Below are 18,416 nucleotides of genomic sequence, written 5' to 3'. Positions count from 1 at the left end.
CGGCAAACAAATCTAACAATGACAACGTGGTTACCCGCATTCACTCCTTGACTATTTCTTCTATATTTTTTCTGGCAGTAACTCATGATGACAGTCGTAAACAGAAGGCGCAAAAGTGGCGTCGCGTCTTCATCTGCATGCATACGGTGACGCAAAATTGTGTGGAATTTGATTGGCTATGCGTGCCAGGCGGCTAGGTGGTGCTATGATACACTATCACACAACACCGCCATGTCTGACCGCGTGCGTTATCTGCACCGCGTACATTTCGTGGAGTAAGTTTATTAAAGCTGCCAGAGCAGCTTGAAGGTCCGACACATGGAAATAAATCCGACATGTTTGTTTATTTCCCTGTACTGGCGCATGTGTGTGACGTAAACGAGTATGCAACGTGAGCAGATCTGAGCTGATCTGAGTTTTGTGGCGGAGCTTATTCAAGTTTTTCACTCTGGAGGGTGGTTACAGATTTTTGTGTTTATAAGCCCCGGAAACGCCATCACCGTCTAAACGTAAGGCACGTCTGACGCAAGCGTCCTCGTGTAAACGGGGCCTCGGCTGCATTGTCCAAATAATAAAATCTATTTTTCCTGACTTTTCACCCTTATTGCTTCCTGTTTACTGTTAATAGAAACATACAACGGAGAGAATTAGCTTCCTGCTGACACCTTCCTGCGCGCACGGCCAGTGCACTTGCAATGTCACGTGACAAACGTTCTCAGATGTGCTATAGTATGGACGCAGACGACCGCTGTAATGCTGCCGTCTGGACACGGTTAGTTTTTATCTGATTATGTTGTTCTCAAAATGAAAATGTAGTAGTAGCCTTAATTTTTTGCAGGTCTGCATCCACCGAGTTCCCTCCGAGTGTAACTTCATCATACGGACTAAATGATACAAGGCCTGAAACTTAAATGGCTCAGCTAAATGTCTAATAATGTTTGGTAAATAAATTGCTCATTTCTCCGCGTCTTTTGACAGTGCATTAGAGCACTTATTGATTCACTCAATTAAATACAGGTTTTCACTCTCTGTAAATACCAAGAGACTCCTAAACTGCCTCTATATCCAGTTTTGCCTGATTCAGACACATTAAAGGCAACTATGGAAAACTAATTTGTTCAGAAATAATTACTAGGACAAAATTGCGTGCTGCTCCAGGGGTTGAAATTGGATAGTGGGAGACTAACTTATTCAAGCATAATTGAGCACTTATTCTTCTTGTACTAGGTAGCTTGACCACAAAAAAAAGAGAAATGGTTGATAATGCCTCCCTATCTTTCCCTCTTAACAGTTTCTCATCAATGTGGGCTGATTATCTGGCAGACATTTCATTATGTGTTTGTCCTGAGGGTAAACATTGTTTAATATTGCCATTAAAACAAACATAAGACCTTCAAATAAGGTATTTCTTTTTCAGATTTTCTTCTGATACTTGACTTAAAAAGAACAAACATGTTTTTTTTTGCTGTGTTTAGTGCAGAGGGGTTCTTTGTATTTAGTCTGTAAGAGATGGTGTGTGTGTATAACTGAATAATGACTGTAGTTGTGAATAACAACAACGCCCTCTGAACTAAAGAGCCTCTTTTTAGAATGTCAGAGTGGGCACACGATCTTTTGTCAATTCCATTTGCTCTCAAAAGAAACTCACTTGTAAACACGTGTAAAAGATCAGTCCGATGTTTCTTTCTTTAAAGATTTGCCTTCAAGGGTAAGGAATCACAAAACTTAAACAAAGCATTTTACGTTTCAACAAGCATGTTTTTGTGATGAGCAGGTACAGTCCCACTGTGGAAACATGAAAATAAATAAAGGAGGGTAAAAGTAGTTAGGTTCTTGTCCTTGTCCTTAGATTGTTAGGTCAACAACAACTAGTGTAAGAAAAAGACTGTTCAAAATCATCCTGTGACTACAGTTCTTTTTTAATCTCCTCCAGGCAACGCTACTTTGTTAAGACTAAGTCTTCTATTTATATAATAAATATATAAAACATACCAGGGAGAATCAGCTATTCGAATATGATCTGAAGACAATAAATAGTGACAGATGCGGTGCGATGATATGTCTGAGAATGATGGGTCAGTGTTTTCTGGTTGACGGGAATTCTAAAAGAGTGAACCACAAAGTAATACCACACTGTTGGGTTTCCATTTCATACAAGACGGGGGAAAAAAAGCCATAATGATATATGATGGATGCGGCGTTGAGTAATGGAAGTTTCTCAAACAAAAAAAAACTGACATGGCGTTTCATCTCAAGATTCACTCAAATTTAGGGAAAATAGGACAAACTGGGAGGGAAATAAAAATCAACCATAGAGCAACAAAAAAGGACAACAAATCAATCAGGAGCAACAGCGCTGGCGGCTGTATACACATCACATCAGGTCTGGTGTCTTCAAAGACTTTCAGAGCGAGCTGCGCAAAAAAAAAAAACTCCATTAACTCCTGACAAAGAATACAAATGAATCTCGACATGTGGTGAAGTGGAATTAAAGAGACCATTTCTAATCATGACAAACATGAGGTGATGACTCTACTGTGTGTACACACACACACACACACGCACACACACACACACAGAACAATGAATGGGAGATGATGCATCAACTGAACATTATCTGCAAATTAAAGTCCTTGCAAGCACACACGCTTTCACAGAATTTAAATGGTGAACAAAAGCGTAGCATTGCTCGAGGTCTGGATTTTTTTAGAATCGCAACTCGTGAAAAAAACCCCCCAAAGCCAAAAACGCAACTTTATCGTCATGAATCATCCGCTAGTCTGCGGTGGAAACGTCGGAAGCCACCGATTTCTCCTCCAATCTCTCTTCCAGCTTCTTCCAACTTCTCCCTCAGTCTGCAGGAACATGTTCTCTGTGAAGTGTAGCAGGGGGTTTCACACAGACAGCTGTGCCAGCGTCTGCAAAAAATGACAACTAAGGCCCGAGGACTTTGGCTGGCTGCGCCTGACGAGCTGGATCCGAGCATTGTCGACTCGACACACCACTCTGCTACAGCCTGCAGGTGAACTGTCTTCAGTGCCATATGGAGTTATGGGAAAATTAACAGTACGATGAGTAAAGCTGTCTAAACTAAAAAAACAAGGAGGTTTTTCTAATATTTTGGCCGTCCAATTTATTTCCCATATCACATTCATATACAATAAAGGACCGAATAAGGGGAAATCTAGGCCACGGGTTGCGAACATGCCTTTGCTCCACTTAAACTTTGCTTATCTTCGTAGCATAATGACTGATGATTAACTCAAGGAATAATCAAAGAGCTCGATCGTCTGTCTCACAGATGGCAGCTTACCATGGAAGCATGCAAACAGGCAGCGCTGACCAACTTGGGGTAAATGTCTAATTTCGTTTTTTTTCTGACAGACAGAAATGCAAAAAGGTTTTGTTCAGTAGTTACTTTAGAATGTGATAGCACACATCATTGTGTATTCTATCATAAAGATGTGATATGAACTGTTTAAAACAACAACTCGGCGTTAAATTAAGTCTTATGAGATGTGATAGAGAGCTTCGATAGAGTGACGTCATCGCAAACAGCCCTGTTTAGTAAATTGGTTCCCTCTTTGCGGGAAGAACAACCTGCACACTGAAAGTTAGCCAACACTTAAGTAATTCCAGAGCAGATAGCACGGTGCTTACATCACACACCACTTCTGTAATCAACCACAGTGAAGATTCATTTGACAGAGGGAGCAGAGTTGCGTAAATTAACACTTGCGGACAGATTTCGCGGAAAAACGATCCCACGTTTCAATATGCACTTTCCTTAATCACGACATATAAACTCAGAAATGTCGGCTAATTAAGTCGTGATTTAAAAGTATACGTTTTGTGTAACCAGGGTCTTCAAAGCATCGTTTTCAGCAAATTGTCGTTCAACGACGTCTTCCTCTTCACATTCGGTGAAGGCCCGGTGACCAGCAGGTGACCTGAGGTAACCACATCCAGATTGAATTTGCACAGATAAGGATTGGGAAGATAAACCCATCTTAAAGGGCTAATTAAGACTTGATAGGATTGGGAAGTCACTTCTGTGGTCGGCAATTACATTTGAGCAGGATTTTAGGTTAAGTATATGAACCCAAACAATTTACTGTATATATGTCCAGTATTTAAGCACTAAACAACTATTTAGAAGGTACAACAAATGAGGGATCGTTGTGTGACATAAAACTTCATCATATACAAATACATAGTAATATACATATATACAAATTAATGGAATATAAACTATAAATAAAATAATCAAAAACTTTGTAGTAAGAAATTAATTTGCAACACTGTGGAAATACTGAGGTTACTTCACTAAAACTAACAGCTCAAAATAGTAACTGATCTGCTCCTTTCTAAAAAAAATGTAGGTGGAGAGAATAAATAAATAAGCCTACAATACAAACAAATTAAAATAGCTCACCTGAGGATAAGGGAACATGCCCAGTGCCAACTGTGGAGAAGAGAAAAGCAGTGAGATTAACAATAATGTCAGTTCAGGGCATATGGAGACATTCATTTGTGATATGATTGACCTGGTGCTTCTGTTTAGACTTCAACGTTCACTATTTACAACAGCAGAACACAACTGAACACAACACACAGGCTACTGAAACACAATGGTTGGATTAGGATAATAATTATCGGCAGTTAAATAACAGTTAATTAAGAATAAAGGCTGGTCGTTAACAGTGAGTCTGACATTTTATTACACTCATAAATGCTGGTGATAACTTACACTACCATTCAAAAGTTTGAGGTCACTTAAACAATTTTTTATACGTTTTCTATTTCACACTTTTATTAATCAAAAGAGTTGCAAAATGAAGAGAACTGTTTTCAGCTGTGCTAACATCATTGTACAAGGGTTTTTAAGGGTTTTCTAATCATCCAATAGCCTTCTAACGCGATTAGCAAACACAATGTACCATTAGAACACTGGAGAGATGGTTGTTCCATGAGATGGTCCATTAAAAACCAGACGTTTGCAGCTAGAATAGTCGTTTGCCACATTAACCATGTATAGAGTGTATTTTTGATTCATATAATGTTAAATTCATTAGAAAAAACCCCAAACTTTTGAACGGTAGTGTATAAAATGAGTGTGTGTGTTCATGGGTCTAGTAGTTTCTTCCTTCTGGATGCAAAGACCATAAATAAAGGCAACAACAACCTGTGTGACAGTCACAAACGCTTCAGTTTGTCTGCGTTGATCTATTTTTTCTTGTTTTTAATCAACAACATGAACAGTAGCCCTGTGATGGACTGGCAACCTGTCCAAGGTGTAACCCCCGCCTCTCGCCCTATGTCAGCTGGGATTGGCACCAGCTATGTCAGCTGGTGCCAATCCCCCCCCCCCCCGACTCTCTCGTGAGTGATATAAAAATCCCATGCTGCTAAAGCCTCATGCAGAATTAAGAGACTTTCAGTCTTTGAGGTGAGCTCAGTGCTCACCTGCTGCTCAACACAAGCTCATCAAACACACATCAGCTATTAGTTAATAACCCCCCCGTGATGACCACCTACAGAGAACAAAATAGAGGGATGAAGAGAAAGACGAGGGCAGGACTGTGGCATAGATGTATGTCATACGTTCATGTCTGTTCCTTTTGGCTGGGGTAGTTGAGTGACAGCTCTCCCTGACATTTAGTAAATCACATGGGATGGACATTTTTCACCTCGGTCAAGGGCAGCTTATTGGCAACATTAAGTTATTAAAACGTCAAAAACGCTCACGGTCCTCCCTTGAACACAAATAGACCAACTTGTAGGCCAAAGATCAATCCACATTGAGTGGAAGACATTTCATTTAGCTTAATGCACACATTCACAGCGAGAAATAAAGGGTTATGGGGCCGGGGCGTTCACTCCAATAAAACTCCATCTCTATCACGCGGAGATGGTGTCAATACTTTTGACGTTGGCCCCTTTTGTGTGAAGTCATCCATTATTGTTATAATTATAATGATATCACATTATTGACAAACAAAAACGAGGCCAGAGCCCCACATCATCTGTTATAGTGCGCAGGGAGCGCTGTGGACACAAACGGATGGAGAATCAATAGTGTCAGTGGGAGGACAAGAGACCAGGGGAGTCTAACAGTGAAATTAAAATGTTATTCCAAAGCACAGGGTGTCGGTCAAGCATTCAATCAACAAGAAGGAGAGATGAAGAGAGATATTGATACACATACACACAATATGGACACACAAACACATCCTTTGCTGCTCAGTCAATGAGCAACGGCCAGTCTAAGGACAAACAGGGAAATCCAATGGATTTGAACAGCCGGATACCAAATTGTGTAAAAGAAGTAAGCCTACATTCATATTAGAGCTGCACCTAATGAAAATACACATTTAAGAACCGGAAAAATTATATACGTTCTCACTGATGAGTCGTTGTAGCCCTACTTCGTATTACCAGCCATGTTTTTCTACACAGAAATGCAATTTTCCCAGTCCGTTTTTCAAAAAGTAGCATTGTAGTAGTGCTCCCAGAATGCCGTTTCCGTTAAAAAACGCTAATACGATAAAAAAAGACACACCAACATTTAAGCACATTCAACTAGACTGGTTTTCACGTGGACAGCCCTTGAAATAATAACATACGAGTCATTTCAGCCTGATAATCTGAACATGGCTGAGAGCATCAGCCGGTGTGAAGAGATACAAGGTGATCCTTTTTAGGCTTCAAACAGCCTTATACCTAATAGTGCAATTTTAAATTTTTAGGCACAGAATGAAGCTACCGTCGTACCTCCATGAAAGAGATTCCCACACTCCACACATCTGCGTGAATACCATACTGTTCTCCAGATATCCTCTCTGGCTGTGGAGCAAAAGAAAACAAAAAAAACACAAGAACAACCATCACAAACTCAGGCAGTAGAGAAGAGTCTGGCATGAGATTGATATTGAAGGCGTTTCTTACCGCCATGTACGCGTTAGTTCCCACGTAGGTTTTGGCAATGGAATTCACCAACTGCAAATAGATTAATAGAATGAGCCAATAATTATGCTGCACATATATAGAGCTTTAAACTTTAAAGACTCAGTGTTAGAAAATAAAAAAAAGATGGGAGCTGGACCTAATTTACATTACCTTAATTTATTGACATGTCAGGTTGATATTTTGGGCTGATCCCAACCCTCGCACAAGGGAATAGGAGTAAGACAAGGAGACATTAGTCTCCGTGTGTGTGTGTGTGAGAGAGAGTGTGTACACAATGGTACATGCCATCAATGACAGGACAGTGATAATGAGAGTCTGCTCCCTTATGGCTGCTTTTTTTCTCCAGCATGCCCTACAGAGTGTGTGTGTGTGTGTGTTCTTGTAGTTGCGGCATACTGAGGACCAGTGAGGGTTTTAAACCAACAAAGTGAGGTAATTTTTAACGAGTGAGGACATTTTGGCCGGTCCTCATTTTGTTTTCATTGAAATCACTTCCTTAGGTTGCTATAACATGCTATACTCAATTTGTCAAAAAATTTAATTTTGGATAACTTTTTTTTTCAAATTTTGGACCAATTTTTTTTTTTTTCAAATTTTGGACCACATTTTTTTTTTTAATTTTGGACCAATTTTTTTTTTCAAATTTTGGACCAAAAATTTTGGGTATTTTTTTTTTTCAAATTTTGGACCAATTTTTTTTTTTCTTCAAATTTTGGACCACATTTTTTTTTTTTAAATTTTGGACCAATTTTTTTTTTCAAATTTTGGACCAAAAATTTTGGGTAAATTTTTTTTCCAAATTTTGGACCAATTTTTTTTTTTTCAAATTTTGGACCACATTTTTTTTTTTAAATTTTGGACCAATTTTTTTTTTTCAAATTTTGGACCAAATTTTTTTTTTCAAATTTTGGACAACATAGTATAGACTGACGTTTTTGTCAAAAATAAAAAGTTTTCCAGCCCTTTTTGCTCTGGGGCTCCACCTGCAGACATTTTATGGTACTGCAACCAGTAGTTCTATATAGATGTCATTCATGAAGTAGATATTTGTAATTGTGTTGATTTATAAAGTGGAAATGCTGGTCCTCAGTATGCAGCAAGTACAAGAATGTGTGTGTGTGAGAGAGAGAGGGAGGGGAGTGTTTATGTGTGAAACAGAGATAAAAGAGATAAACACAAAAGCAGAGTTTAACAGCATGAGCGAGTCAGTGTTGCAAGTGTTACACATGCAGGGTGTACAATTCACCTTGGAGCTTCTGTGGAAGTGGAGGTAAAAAATGAATAACGATGTGGGACAGAAGGGGAGGGGGGGGGGTGATAAGAAGAGAGTCCTCGAGGTTGATGTTTTTGGGGAACGCTGAAGGTCTGTCCCTGATGATTACATTACAAACACACTCCTAACCCCCACACCCACACACTGACTGAACTATTGTCTGTCACCAACGCTGTCCCCACACGCACTGAATACATATCAATGAGGCTTTAGTGTGTGTGTGTGTGTGTGTGTGTGAGAGAGAGTGTGTGTGTGGGTCATAATTATAACAAGTGATTTTTTTTTGGAGCCGGCAGGACAATGGAGGTGGGTGGGGAGTTAATGTGATAGGAAGACCCTTGGGATGGTGCTCATGTTTGGAGTAGAGAATGAATGCAGTGATTGACAGATTGACCATATGCAGACACACACACACACACACACACACACGCACACCGGGTGTGTGTGGTTTGCACAGGTTTATGCAGCTATTCTTCTCAGGACACTGCACTGACTTTAATTTATTTGAACAACCTAAACAAAGAATTAACCATAACCACAGTTCACATCTTAAACCAGTGCCTTCACAAATAACATTCTGCCTCATTAGGATCAGGTTTTGGTCACTGTGAGGACTACTGGTCAGTGTTTATGCCAGAAAAGTACATAAACACTCAGCAGTCACGTGTGTGGAGAATTGTTTTTCTTCTTCTGCTTCTCCCTTTCATATTCTGTCCTTTTCTTTCTTTCTTTCTTTCCCCACACGTTCACACAAACAAATCCGTTTACCTGCGTGCTGACACCAAAGTCACAGAGCTTGACTTGTCCTCGGGTGTTCACCAGCATATTGGAAGGCTTGACATCTGCGGAGAGAAACTGCTTCAAAGAACTGCGACATCAGCAACTCTGCGCCTCATCTTTATCAACTCTGTCACTTCTTTTTTTTTTTATTAACAAGCCTCTGCAACATCTTACTCACCTCTGTGAAGTATCTTAAGGCTCCACAGATACGTCAGGCCTTTGACTACCTAAGCACACGGGGGACAGGGGAAAAAAATAGACTACATTAACATTTAACATCATTCAACAAACAAACTTGGATGAATATTTAATTAACTTGGTTAATGATTGTTTGATTATCCCAAATTGGTGTGTTTCAGCTTTAGTTATGCAGCTGCAGCTGTGAATATAAACAGTCAACTCAGACAGATTAAACTGTCCTGAAAGAGCTCCTTTGATAACTGATTCTGAGTTTTATCTGCCTTTGGTGTTGGCACGGTTTCTAAATTCTGAGAACACAATTACAAATTTACCAATATACTGAACACCTGTAGGAGACAATAAGTCTGGTAACAACTCCAATCCACGTGTTGCTGAGGCAGCCAGTGAGTGAGTGAGTGAGTGTGGGTTGATTAGATTTCTTTTTAAAACAACACAGACACTGAGGGGAAGGAGTTGGGCGCTGTCTATGTGCAGCATCTCTGTCATCTTCATTTTGTGGACAAAAATAGGCTAACACTTTATATTAGGGAACACATATTCACCATAACTAGGTGCTTACAAACATATGTAGCATACTAGCCCTTTATTAGTAATCATTAAGCACATATTAACACCATATTCTACATAACCTTATTCTACCTCTATTGCAACAAGAATTAAGATTTTTCCTAAATAAGGTGTAAATACGTGAATAAAACTAATAAAGGGCTAGTATGCTACTTATATGCATGTTAGTAAGGACCTAATTAATGGTGAATATGTGTTCCCTAATCTAAAGTGCAGCCAAAAATAGAAAAAGAAAAATGTGCTGTGTTTGCGTGGGAGGTTCAAAACTTAGTTCAGAGTGGACTAAGACTAGTTTGACCTCCTCCATTTGTCCGAGAATTTTGTGAATTTTTTAAATCACATTTTATTTTTTGTCCTTCCTTTCACAACCCTTCCACTTATCCAGGCTTGGCACCGGCACAAGGAGTACACTCAATGTGCCCGCTCTGTGGCTGGGGTGAATTTAAGGTCTAATTAACAATAGGAGAGGGGGCTTGGGTACCTTGCTTAGCCCGTGACCTGATGGGGACTCAAACGCGGTGCAAGTTCTCTTTCCACAATAGACGCTGCACATAAATGTGCCTGTTTCCCCTTCTCTAAATAACGTGCCTCAGTCATAATATAATGCCATCATAACATGTCATGAGCTACTGTAGTAGACATATTATACCCTATTACTCCAAGTTAACCTGGTGTCCTAATGAACATGTCTGTGACATGCTTTGGTCAAAATACCTTAAGGATGAAGCACCACACCGGTTCAATCACCCTGCCAAAACAACGCTCTGTTTTGAGTGCCTGTCTCTTTAAATGCAAATGAGATGCAAGAAACTACGTCAGCGTCACTGAGGCTCCGGCAGCTAACAGCAGTTAGCATTTGGAAAAGCCATCATTTGCCGACTCTGGCCAGCACATTGTTGTCATATATAAAATGTATTCACTGGACACGTAAATCCTCTGAGGCTGGAAGTTTGTGTAGAACTCTGTGCTGCACTGTGCAGCCAAGAATAGAACACTTTGCAGATTTCCGCTCTTCTGGATAATATTGCCCTCGTCTGCACTCTCGTGTTTTTTTAGGGACAACGATGACAGGAATGTCTCATTGTGACGTAGCAACGAGTGGAGAAGTCAACATTGTGTGTTTTATCTCCTGTACTTAGACGGAGGCGGACCACAAAAACTTGACTGAGTCCTCGTTTTTCACACTATGCCTACTCATAGGGCCTCCAGAGTCCCAAATATAAGTATAAGAATGATTAAAAAGTTGAGTTTGCATAGTATGTCCCCATTAAATAAAATTAAAAGGAATTGGAATTCACCAAAAATGAAACTCGTCTGTACTTTTACTTGGTTCTCGTTGCATCTTTGACCATGGACTCTTCCCCAGTGTGATGCCCTACATACAATTTCTTAATGCTAATTATCTCAGAACAAAGAATCCCTCAACTTTGGACATGTCCTTTTACTCAATCAACCCAGATGAAAAACAGAACTGGCCCAAAGTAATGAAATTCCGCTATCTATTTAGAGGCGTGATAAAAGGATCCTAACATTGACTACAGTTTAAACCCGATGCCTGTCAGCATCTGAGATAAAATTAAGAAAGCACAAAAGCTCTGTGAAGTCTTGCTGCCTCAAAAGGTGTGAGTGCAACAACTGGCGTGTGCAGCTTCACTCACTCACCCTCTTGGGTGCTTATCCTTCTGTGATAATTAACAACTGTGACAGTGGAAAGGAGGGAAAGCTGTGAATTAAAATTAACACAAACTAAAAAGCTGCCATTGCTTGATTACGGACAAAGTTAAAGGGAGGAGACAGACGAGAGAAGGTGAAGACAGCAGACGGATAATGAGTGTGGAGAGGAGGACGCGTATTTATCAACTTCAAGGCCATTTCTATCAAAATGTTAGTCTTAACTGAGTAGACAAGGACGTAAAGAGGAAGAGAGAGGAGGATAAAGGGAACACACTGACTTTGTCCGTCACTTCAGCCAATAGAGGGTAATTGAAAATTTCACACTTGAGCTTCTTTTTTCTTTTATTTCTTTAATAAAATAAATGCTGGTTTTTTTCTTCCACAAACCCATTTTTCTTCAGACGAGTTTTTGTATCCAACAATCAGATAAGATGTCATTGAAAACTGGGCCTTCAAAATCCAATAAACAGATTTTAATAAATATTCTTATACAGAAGACACCACTTGATTAAATGTTTTTTTTTTTTAACTCAGTAATCAAACCACCAATAGGGAGATTAAGTGTTTCATTAGAACTTACTGAAACTGCGATCCTTCCCAGAACATGCTCTGGTATTCTTTTGTACACATCCAGAGAACCACCTGCAAATAACACATGAATCAATAAGACAGTGACATGGTGTTACACATTTGTGTAAAGCACAATTCATGTTGCAGGCCATGCAGGTGGCAAACGCCACACTTAACAAAACAAATGGCATGCACCGCTTTGTTGCTCAAACTGGCAGCAGCCACAATACTTAAAATTATGATTAACTTTTCACTGCTGTGACAGATATTCACAGACGAGTCACATCATATAGGCCGGTTTAAAGAAATCAAATATTCAACTGAAAACACGTTAACATGGCTGCCAAAATTTTAATAAGCAACAAAACATGTATAAATCAATAAATATAAGCATTTTTTAAAGGTGATATATGCAAGAAATGTATATTAAGACCATATATGACCATGATGTGTTGTCAGAGATTGAGGAAACATGTTAAATTGAAGTACTGGCTTCAACAATGGTGCAGCCAGTGCATCCACAAAGTTAATTTCCCTTTGCAGACCACAAACTGCGTTTATGGATTGGTTTGGTGTTTTGGTCTGTTGCGCCATCCACCTAATAACTCAGCAAGTAGCAATTTAACTCGCAGGATGCCAGCAGAGCGAGCAGCATGCTGCTGAGCATCAGTAATAATGACCCATACCAGACCTAAAAAGCCTTGGTACCCCTCTCAAAAATGTCATATAGCGATACATCACGATATTTGTCTAACAAAATATCAGTGAAAAGTTATGTGAAAAGTGCAGGATTTCTCTGTTTATTCACAACATAAAGAATAAAGTCTATGTATTGAACATGGATGGGGCATCTATTAACATAGCTTTCTCCACTATTATCCCACTGTAAACTCCCTCTTCTTCGGCCAGGTAACCTTTGAGCAGCACAGTCGCAAGGAGACATCAAATAGCGACGCCCGGTAAGTGAAACCGGCAGGGACTGTTTACTTAAGAACACCTTAATTTGTTAATCAAAATATGGAAATGTACACTGGCATACCGATTCTCGTATTGCAAGAGGATTTTTTTAAAGACATTTTATTTTCTATTTACATTAAATATGGTATTGAACATACAGATTCAATGCCCGTTTCAAAACATTCCTAAAAATGTGTTAGCAAGGACAGAGTACAGCTGACAAAGTTTCATAGTCAGAATGAGCTCAGAGGTTGGCCAGACTTTGAAAACAAATGTGTGAAATGGGGGAATTGCTGCGTTAACACACACTTAGACAAACACAGACACATCTAAAAAAAATAAAATAAACAGTCTCCCACATCATACCAGTCTATGCACACACACATACAAATGCACTTAAATCCAGATTTATCACACCCTTGTAGCTTTTAGCACACAGGCATGGTAAGCAGCTCACAGAGTTAAGACGTGCTGCTGATGTGCAGAAGTGTAAATGGACAGAGGACAGTTCCCCAAAGTCTCCCCTACACAGATGTGGTTAGCCAAGAAAAACGAGAACATAGGTGCTACTGGCTTAAGCTACAGAGGAACTCTTACCGTCCATGAATTCGGTGCATATGGATATTCTGTTCTCGACGAAAAAGGCACCAAAGAAAGTGATGATGTAGGGTGAATCACACTGCAATAAAAGAACCGACAGCATAATTAAAAGCACAAATAATTGGTTCATATATATTAATTGTAGGTTTGAGAAAAAATTATGACAGCAACAACTTTAACATAAGGAAACTCAGAAAACGTGGTGTTATGAAACCCTGCACACGAGGCAGATGTATGGAAGCATTTTTGGGGCCAAGTTACCAGAATGTGTATTCATGCAGACTTTATGTTTCTTGATGATGTAAAGTGCACTTAGGCTACTCTCATCATGCATTTAAATATGGGCTTATTACCCCAAAGTAAATGCCCTGGGGTGATGCCATGGTTCCTGCCAAGTGGCAACACATGCAAAAAAAAGAAACACCAGCACATTTAGTTTAAGTGTTCATGTAAAATCTCCATGACCAAACTCAGGGCTGAAGATCAATGTGATAATATCTATAGACATGGTGAGAAAAACAGAAAAGGGTGGTTCTGTTGCATGGTGAGATTGGTCCAAAACTTAGTCTAATAACCTTCAGTAAGTTAAGTTTATTTCAATGTCAGAAATTTAAGGATGTCCATCAATAGGATTGCATTAAACTGCATTTGATATCCAACTGAGATGTATGTAAAAAAAGAAAAAGAAAAAAAAAAGCCCACATTTTTAGGTGCAAACCATTCATTAAGATAACATGCCAAGTCCATGTGTATGTTGGCCTGAATGTTTAAGTTACCTTGATTCTCTTGGCTTACACTCCAAGTACAACATGAACAAATGATGTAGATTTAGAGGAGAAAAGATTGTTAAAAGAAACCAAAACCAACCTTGTAGAGAATTTCTAATTCTGACATAATCTGCTTCTGTAGTTCCACAGTGATGTCCAGTGGGATGACCTGTAAGTAAACATGGTGGTGGGGGGGGGGGTGGTGGTACAGAATGAGTATATGCCACACAGTCAAGTTCTACTGATGCTCTGATGATGTCAGAGGTATCATGAACTTGGAAGAAGTTCTCACCTTGACAGCTAAAACCCGCTTCCCATGAACATGGTATGCTCTAGAGGGGAAAAAGAGATAAGCAGGCGCTGTAGTTTATTTATTGCATTTTATCTTTAAATTTGAAATTGTATGGTTTTAAAAAAGAAGCTGTCACATATTCTTTCATGACAATGACACCAAACACATTTACATGTCATATACATAGAACTATCTGCAGTGATCAAGAACAAGATGTCCTAAAAAAAGGTCTGATCTCAACATCATGGAGTAGTGCATGTACAAAAGTAGTACAACATATTGATCTGATTCATAATTTCTCCTGTTCACAGTACTTTATACGAAGATAACTGAATAAAATTGCTCCGTAACCTATGATGTCACTGATTAGACTGATGCTACACTATACACCAGTGGTCACCAACATGGTGCCCACAGGCACCTGGCTGCCTGCAGCCAGCCAACAAGGCGCCCACAGGTCAGTTCTAAAAATAGCAACAGGGGACATGACGAGCTTTGTGAATAAATAATAAAACACACGCAGTATAAAGCTGCTGCAGACAGCATAGACCTGGCTTGTTAATGACGGGTGATTATTATTGTGTTATGTTTTCAGGTTAGTCTCATGTGCATCAACACAAAGGGTTTGCACCTCGTGGCAGCAAAACACACCTCTGTGTCTGTTGAGTGATTTTGAAATGACATTTTTTTCCAATTTTTTTCCTGAGCAAATGTAAATTAGTGCTGCATTATTTGAATAACCGATTATTAATCAATTGTTAAAGATTCATCGATAATGAACACGTGTTAGTGTAAGCCTTTCAGAAAGTGAAACACTGCTAATATATCACACATACGTTTTCATCACTAAAATGTGGGGCGACAATGGATGAGTGGTATATCAAGTAGATTTTCAACTGGAAGGTCAAGGGTTTGACCATAATACATATACATCAACATGGTAGCCATGTGTATTTTGTCTCAAATTATAGTCAAGAAAGAATAATGTTAGGTCATAAAAAACACATAAAAGTGACTTAAAATTGACTTCCAGGAATAACTTGACAAGTGTAATGCCAGAACTGGGTAACAAAAACAGTAGAGTCATCTAAATGGTCATCCCCTGTGTCTCTTAAAAGATCAGAGGTCATTATCCAAAACCAGATCCAGTCAACCCTAGCACTAGTTGTTCCAGACAGCGTTTTGAATTGCAAGCAGCCACAGACCGTCCCCGTAATGATTTAATTATCAAACTCCTTAATGCCAAACATCGGCTTTAGTTACAGCCCGTGAAGGTTAGTTTACGGCACCAGTGACAACACCGCAGGACCTCTCAACATACAATCCTCAAGGACAAATACTGTCCAACAGCTGTCAGGTGACGGGGATGAGGTGGGAGCAGCGCACGTCACACTGGATGGGTGGCTTGCAAGCAGGCTTAGTGAACGTGACACCAGGCTACTCACCTGTCAGTGGGTCTTCCAGAGAAAATGTGTACTGTATTGGTGCAAGATGTGATTAATGTATCTTAGATTAAGAGTATCGTCTTGCTCTAAACCCAGACACCTCTAAACTGGCAGAGGCCTTTAATTAATGACACCTATTAGTGCCATGGCAGGTATTACCCACAGTTAGAACAAACACTGACTGTAGCTACACCTGAATGCAAAAATATGTAGTGTGAAAAAACATGAACCACATATTTTTCAGAGAATCATTGAACATAAAATTTTCAAGATGTGCACAAACATCCACAGTAATTATACATTTTTTTGGAAGAGTATCAATACATATTTACATAATTTGTGCCAATAAACCCCCCTAAATGTTATAGTTGTTAGAACAAACAAAAATCCTCCACAGACCTGGACACCTGCACCTCCTACGTTCCTTTTGTCTAAAAGTCATCTTTTCCTCTCTTATTTCTCTTTGCACTTTAAGGCTGATGGCCTTGTTTCTACTCTGATGTCTCGGTCTTCCTCTAAGCTACAATCAATATCAGTTAAGCATGACTGCTTCTTCTTAATTAAGATGATGTTAATTGCAGCAAGATCACAGGAGTAGACATGTTAAATACTGACGGGGGCAGGTTGGTGTGTAAGGCAGTCGAAATAAGAGATTAAACCAAGTCTTCACTACACTTAACAACTTCTAGTACATCACCAGCCTGTGGCTGAACAACTCTAACTGGTATGTAATCACATTAGTAAATAGGGCTGAATTATTTGGGTAAAATATCCCAAAATAAACATACATTTTCAGATTATTCAGCTTTTTAAATGGGAATATTTTATGGTTTCTTTGCTCCGTATAACAGTGAAATCATTCAAACTGAATCATGTTGGTTTTGTGGAAAAACGAGACCATTTGATGATCAACATTTTCTGACATTTTACGAACCAAACAAGTACTTGTATATAACTGTTAGTTGCACCCCAATATAAATGGGATTTTTCTGACATAAATTGTCATTTGAGTTGGGATATACAATTTGAAGTCAAGCTTGAAATAAGAAGAAGTATCACCACGCAATATCCCATTAAAAATATTAATTATGTCTATCAATTTTATAGTGCCATTTTATAAATTGGCATATAACATAGAACAATCAAAAAATATTTATTTAATTAGATTAAATTGCAGCCTTTTCATTTAATAATTCATTAATTTCATTCAAAATGAGGCTTTCAACAGTGCTAAAGAACACACATAATGCTCACAATGTTTTTCCTTTCACCATTCTATCCACAAATCACACAAAACAAAAACAAAGTCACAAAGTTTAAACAAACGTGCATCAAAGGGCAGTACGTTACGGTGCCGGAGACATGGTGTGTGACTACTGCTTGGTTAAAGCTTTATTCCCAGACTGTCCTTGACCACCTCAGGGCAGAGCATCCCTGTATGAGTTACAGTGACAGGCTTATGACAGCAGGAGACATGGGGACAAGGTTACATAGCCCGACCCCACCACCACCACCACCACCACCACCACCACCACTTCCCCCCAATCTGACCCCAGTAAATGTGCCCCATTGCCTGGATCTTATTTACACTCCAGCTCGCTCTGTAATAAAAGCTCCATCATGCAGTATTCATGCGGCCTCTCTCTGTGTCTCTGAAGTTGGAGCTGTGGGTTAGACAGACTGGCCTCCCTGGATCAGGGCTAACGTGGTACGTTTACAATGCCACATGGATGATGACCTGCCTTTCTCTCTCTCTCTCTCTGGCTCCACAAACGCAACTGTATTTAGTTCCCTTACTAATACGGGCAGATAAATACCTTAAAATAGAGCACATGCATGGACACTAAAAATCCATCCACATTCAAATTATAGCCGAATAAATTTGACAACAATACAACGGTTAATAGTTTCCTGAAGTCTTTTGAACAGGAAGATGGCAGACGGATATGGAATATTAATTTTACATTAGGATGTCCACTTATAAATTTAAACACAAATTCAACATTTCAGTGTCACCACTTAAACTGAAACTCTATGCTCCATAATATCTACTTTCTATTTTTCATGCATTATGTGGTTTACGTCAATTTAAACAAAAAAAACGAAAGTAGAACACAACCGTGTCACACCAACCTCCAGTGGAAACTTCACTCTAATAATAATTTCATATGAAATTAATTTCATAATCATTTGGCTTCAGGGTTGTACACTAACCATTAAATGTGTATTTTGAAGATTTTGAAAATGAACTAATTTCAAGCATTTTCTTCGCCCAAACTTCAGGAGTGGCTTCTTCAGGCTCTGAAACTTCAATGATTAAT

General features: G+C 39.2%; 1 protein-coding gene across 2 annotated transcripts in view; it reads right to left on the bottom strand.

The window, feature by feature from the left end:
• Positions 1–18,416, bottom strand: part of map2k5 (mitogen-activated protein kinase kinase 5) — a 66,208-nt gene that overhangs the window by 29,202 nt on the left and 18,590 nt on the right. For both annotated transcript variants that reach the window (XM_083901180.1, XM_083901181.1), the window contains exons 9-17: positions 14,651–14,690; positions 14,459–14,527; positions 13,589–13,670; positions 12,045–12,106; positions 9,201–9,249; positions 9,011–9,084; positions 6,949–6,999; positions 6,775–6,846; positions 4,436–4,465 (exon numbers count right to left, since the gene is read on the bottom strand). In XM_083901180.1, the coding sequence (XP_083757306.1) occupies positions 4,436–4,465; positions 6,775–6,846; positions 6,949–6,999; positions 9,011–9,084; positions 9,201–9,249; positions 12,045–12,106; positions 13,589–13,670; positions 14,459–14,527; positions 14,651–14,690 (529 nt within the window). The remainder of the gene's footprint in view (positions 1–4,435; positions 4,466–6,774; positions 6,847–6,948; positions 7,000–9,010; positions 9,085–9,200; positions 9,250–12,044; positions 12,107–13,588; positions 13,671–14,458; positions 14,528–14,650; positions 14,691–18,416) is intronic.

This window comes from Microchirus variegatus (genome assembly GCF_963457635.1).
Source record: "Microchirus variegatus genome assembly, chromosome: 14".
NCBI classification, from domain to species: Eukaryota; Metazoa; Chordata; class Actinopteri; order Pleuronectiformes; family Soleidae; genus Microchirus; species Microchirus variegatus.
This window is presented reverse-complemented; position numbering and strand designations above follow the sequence as displayed.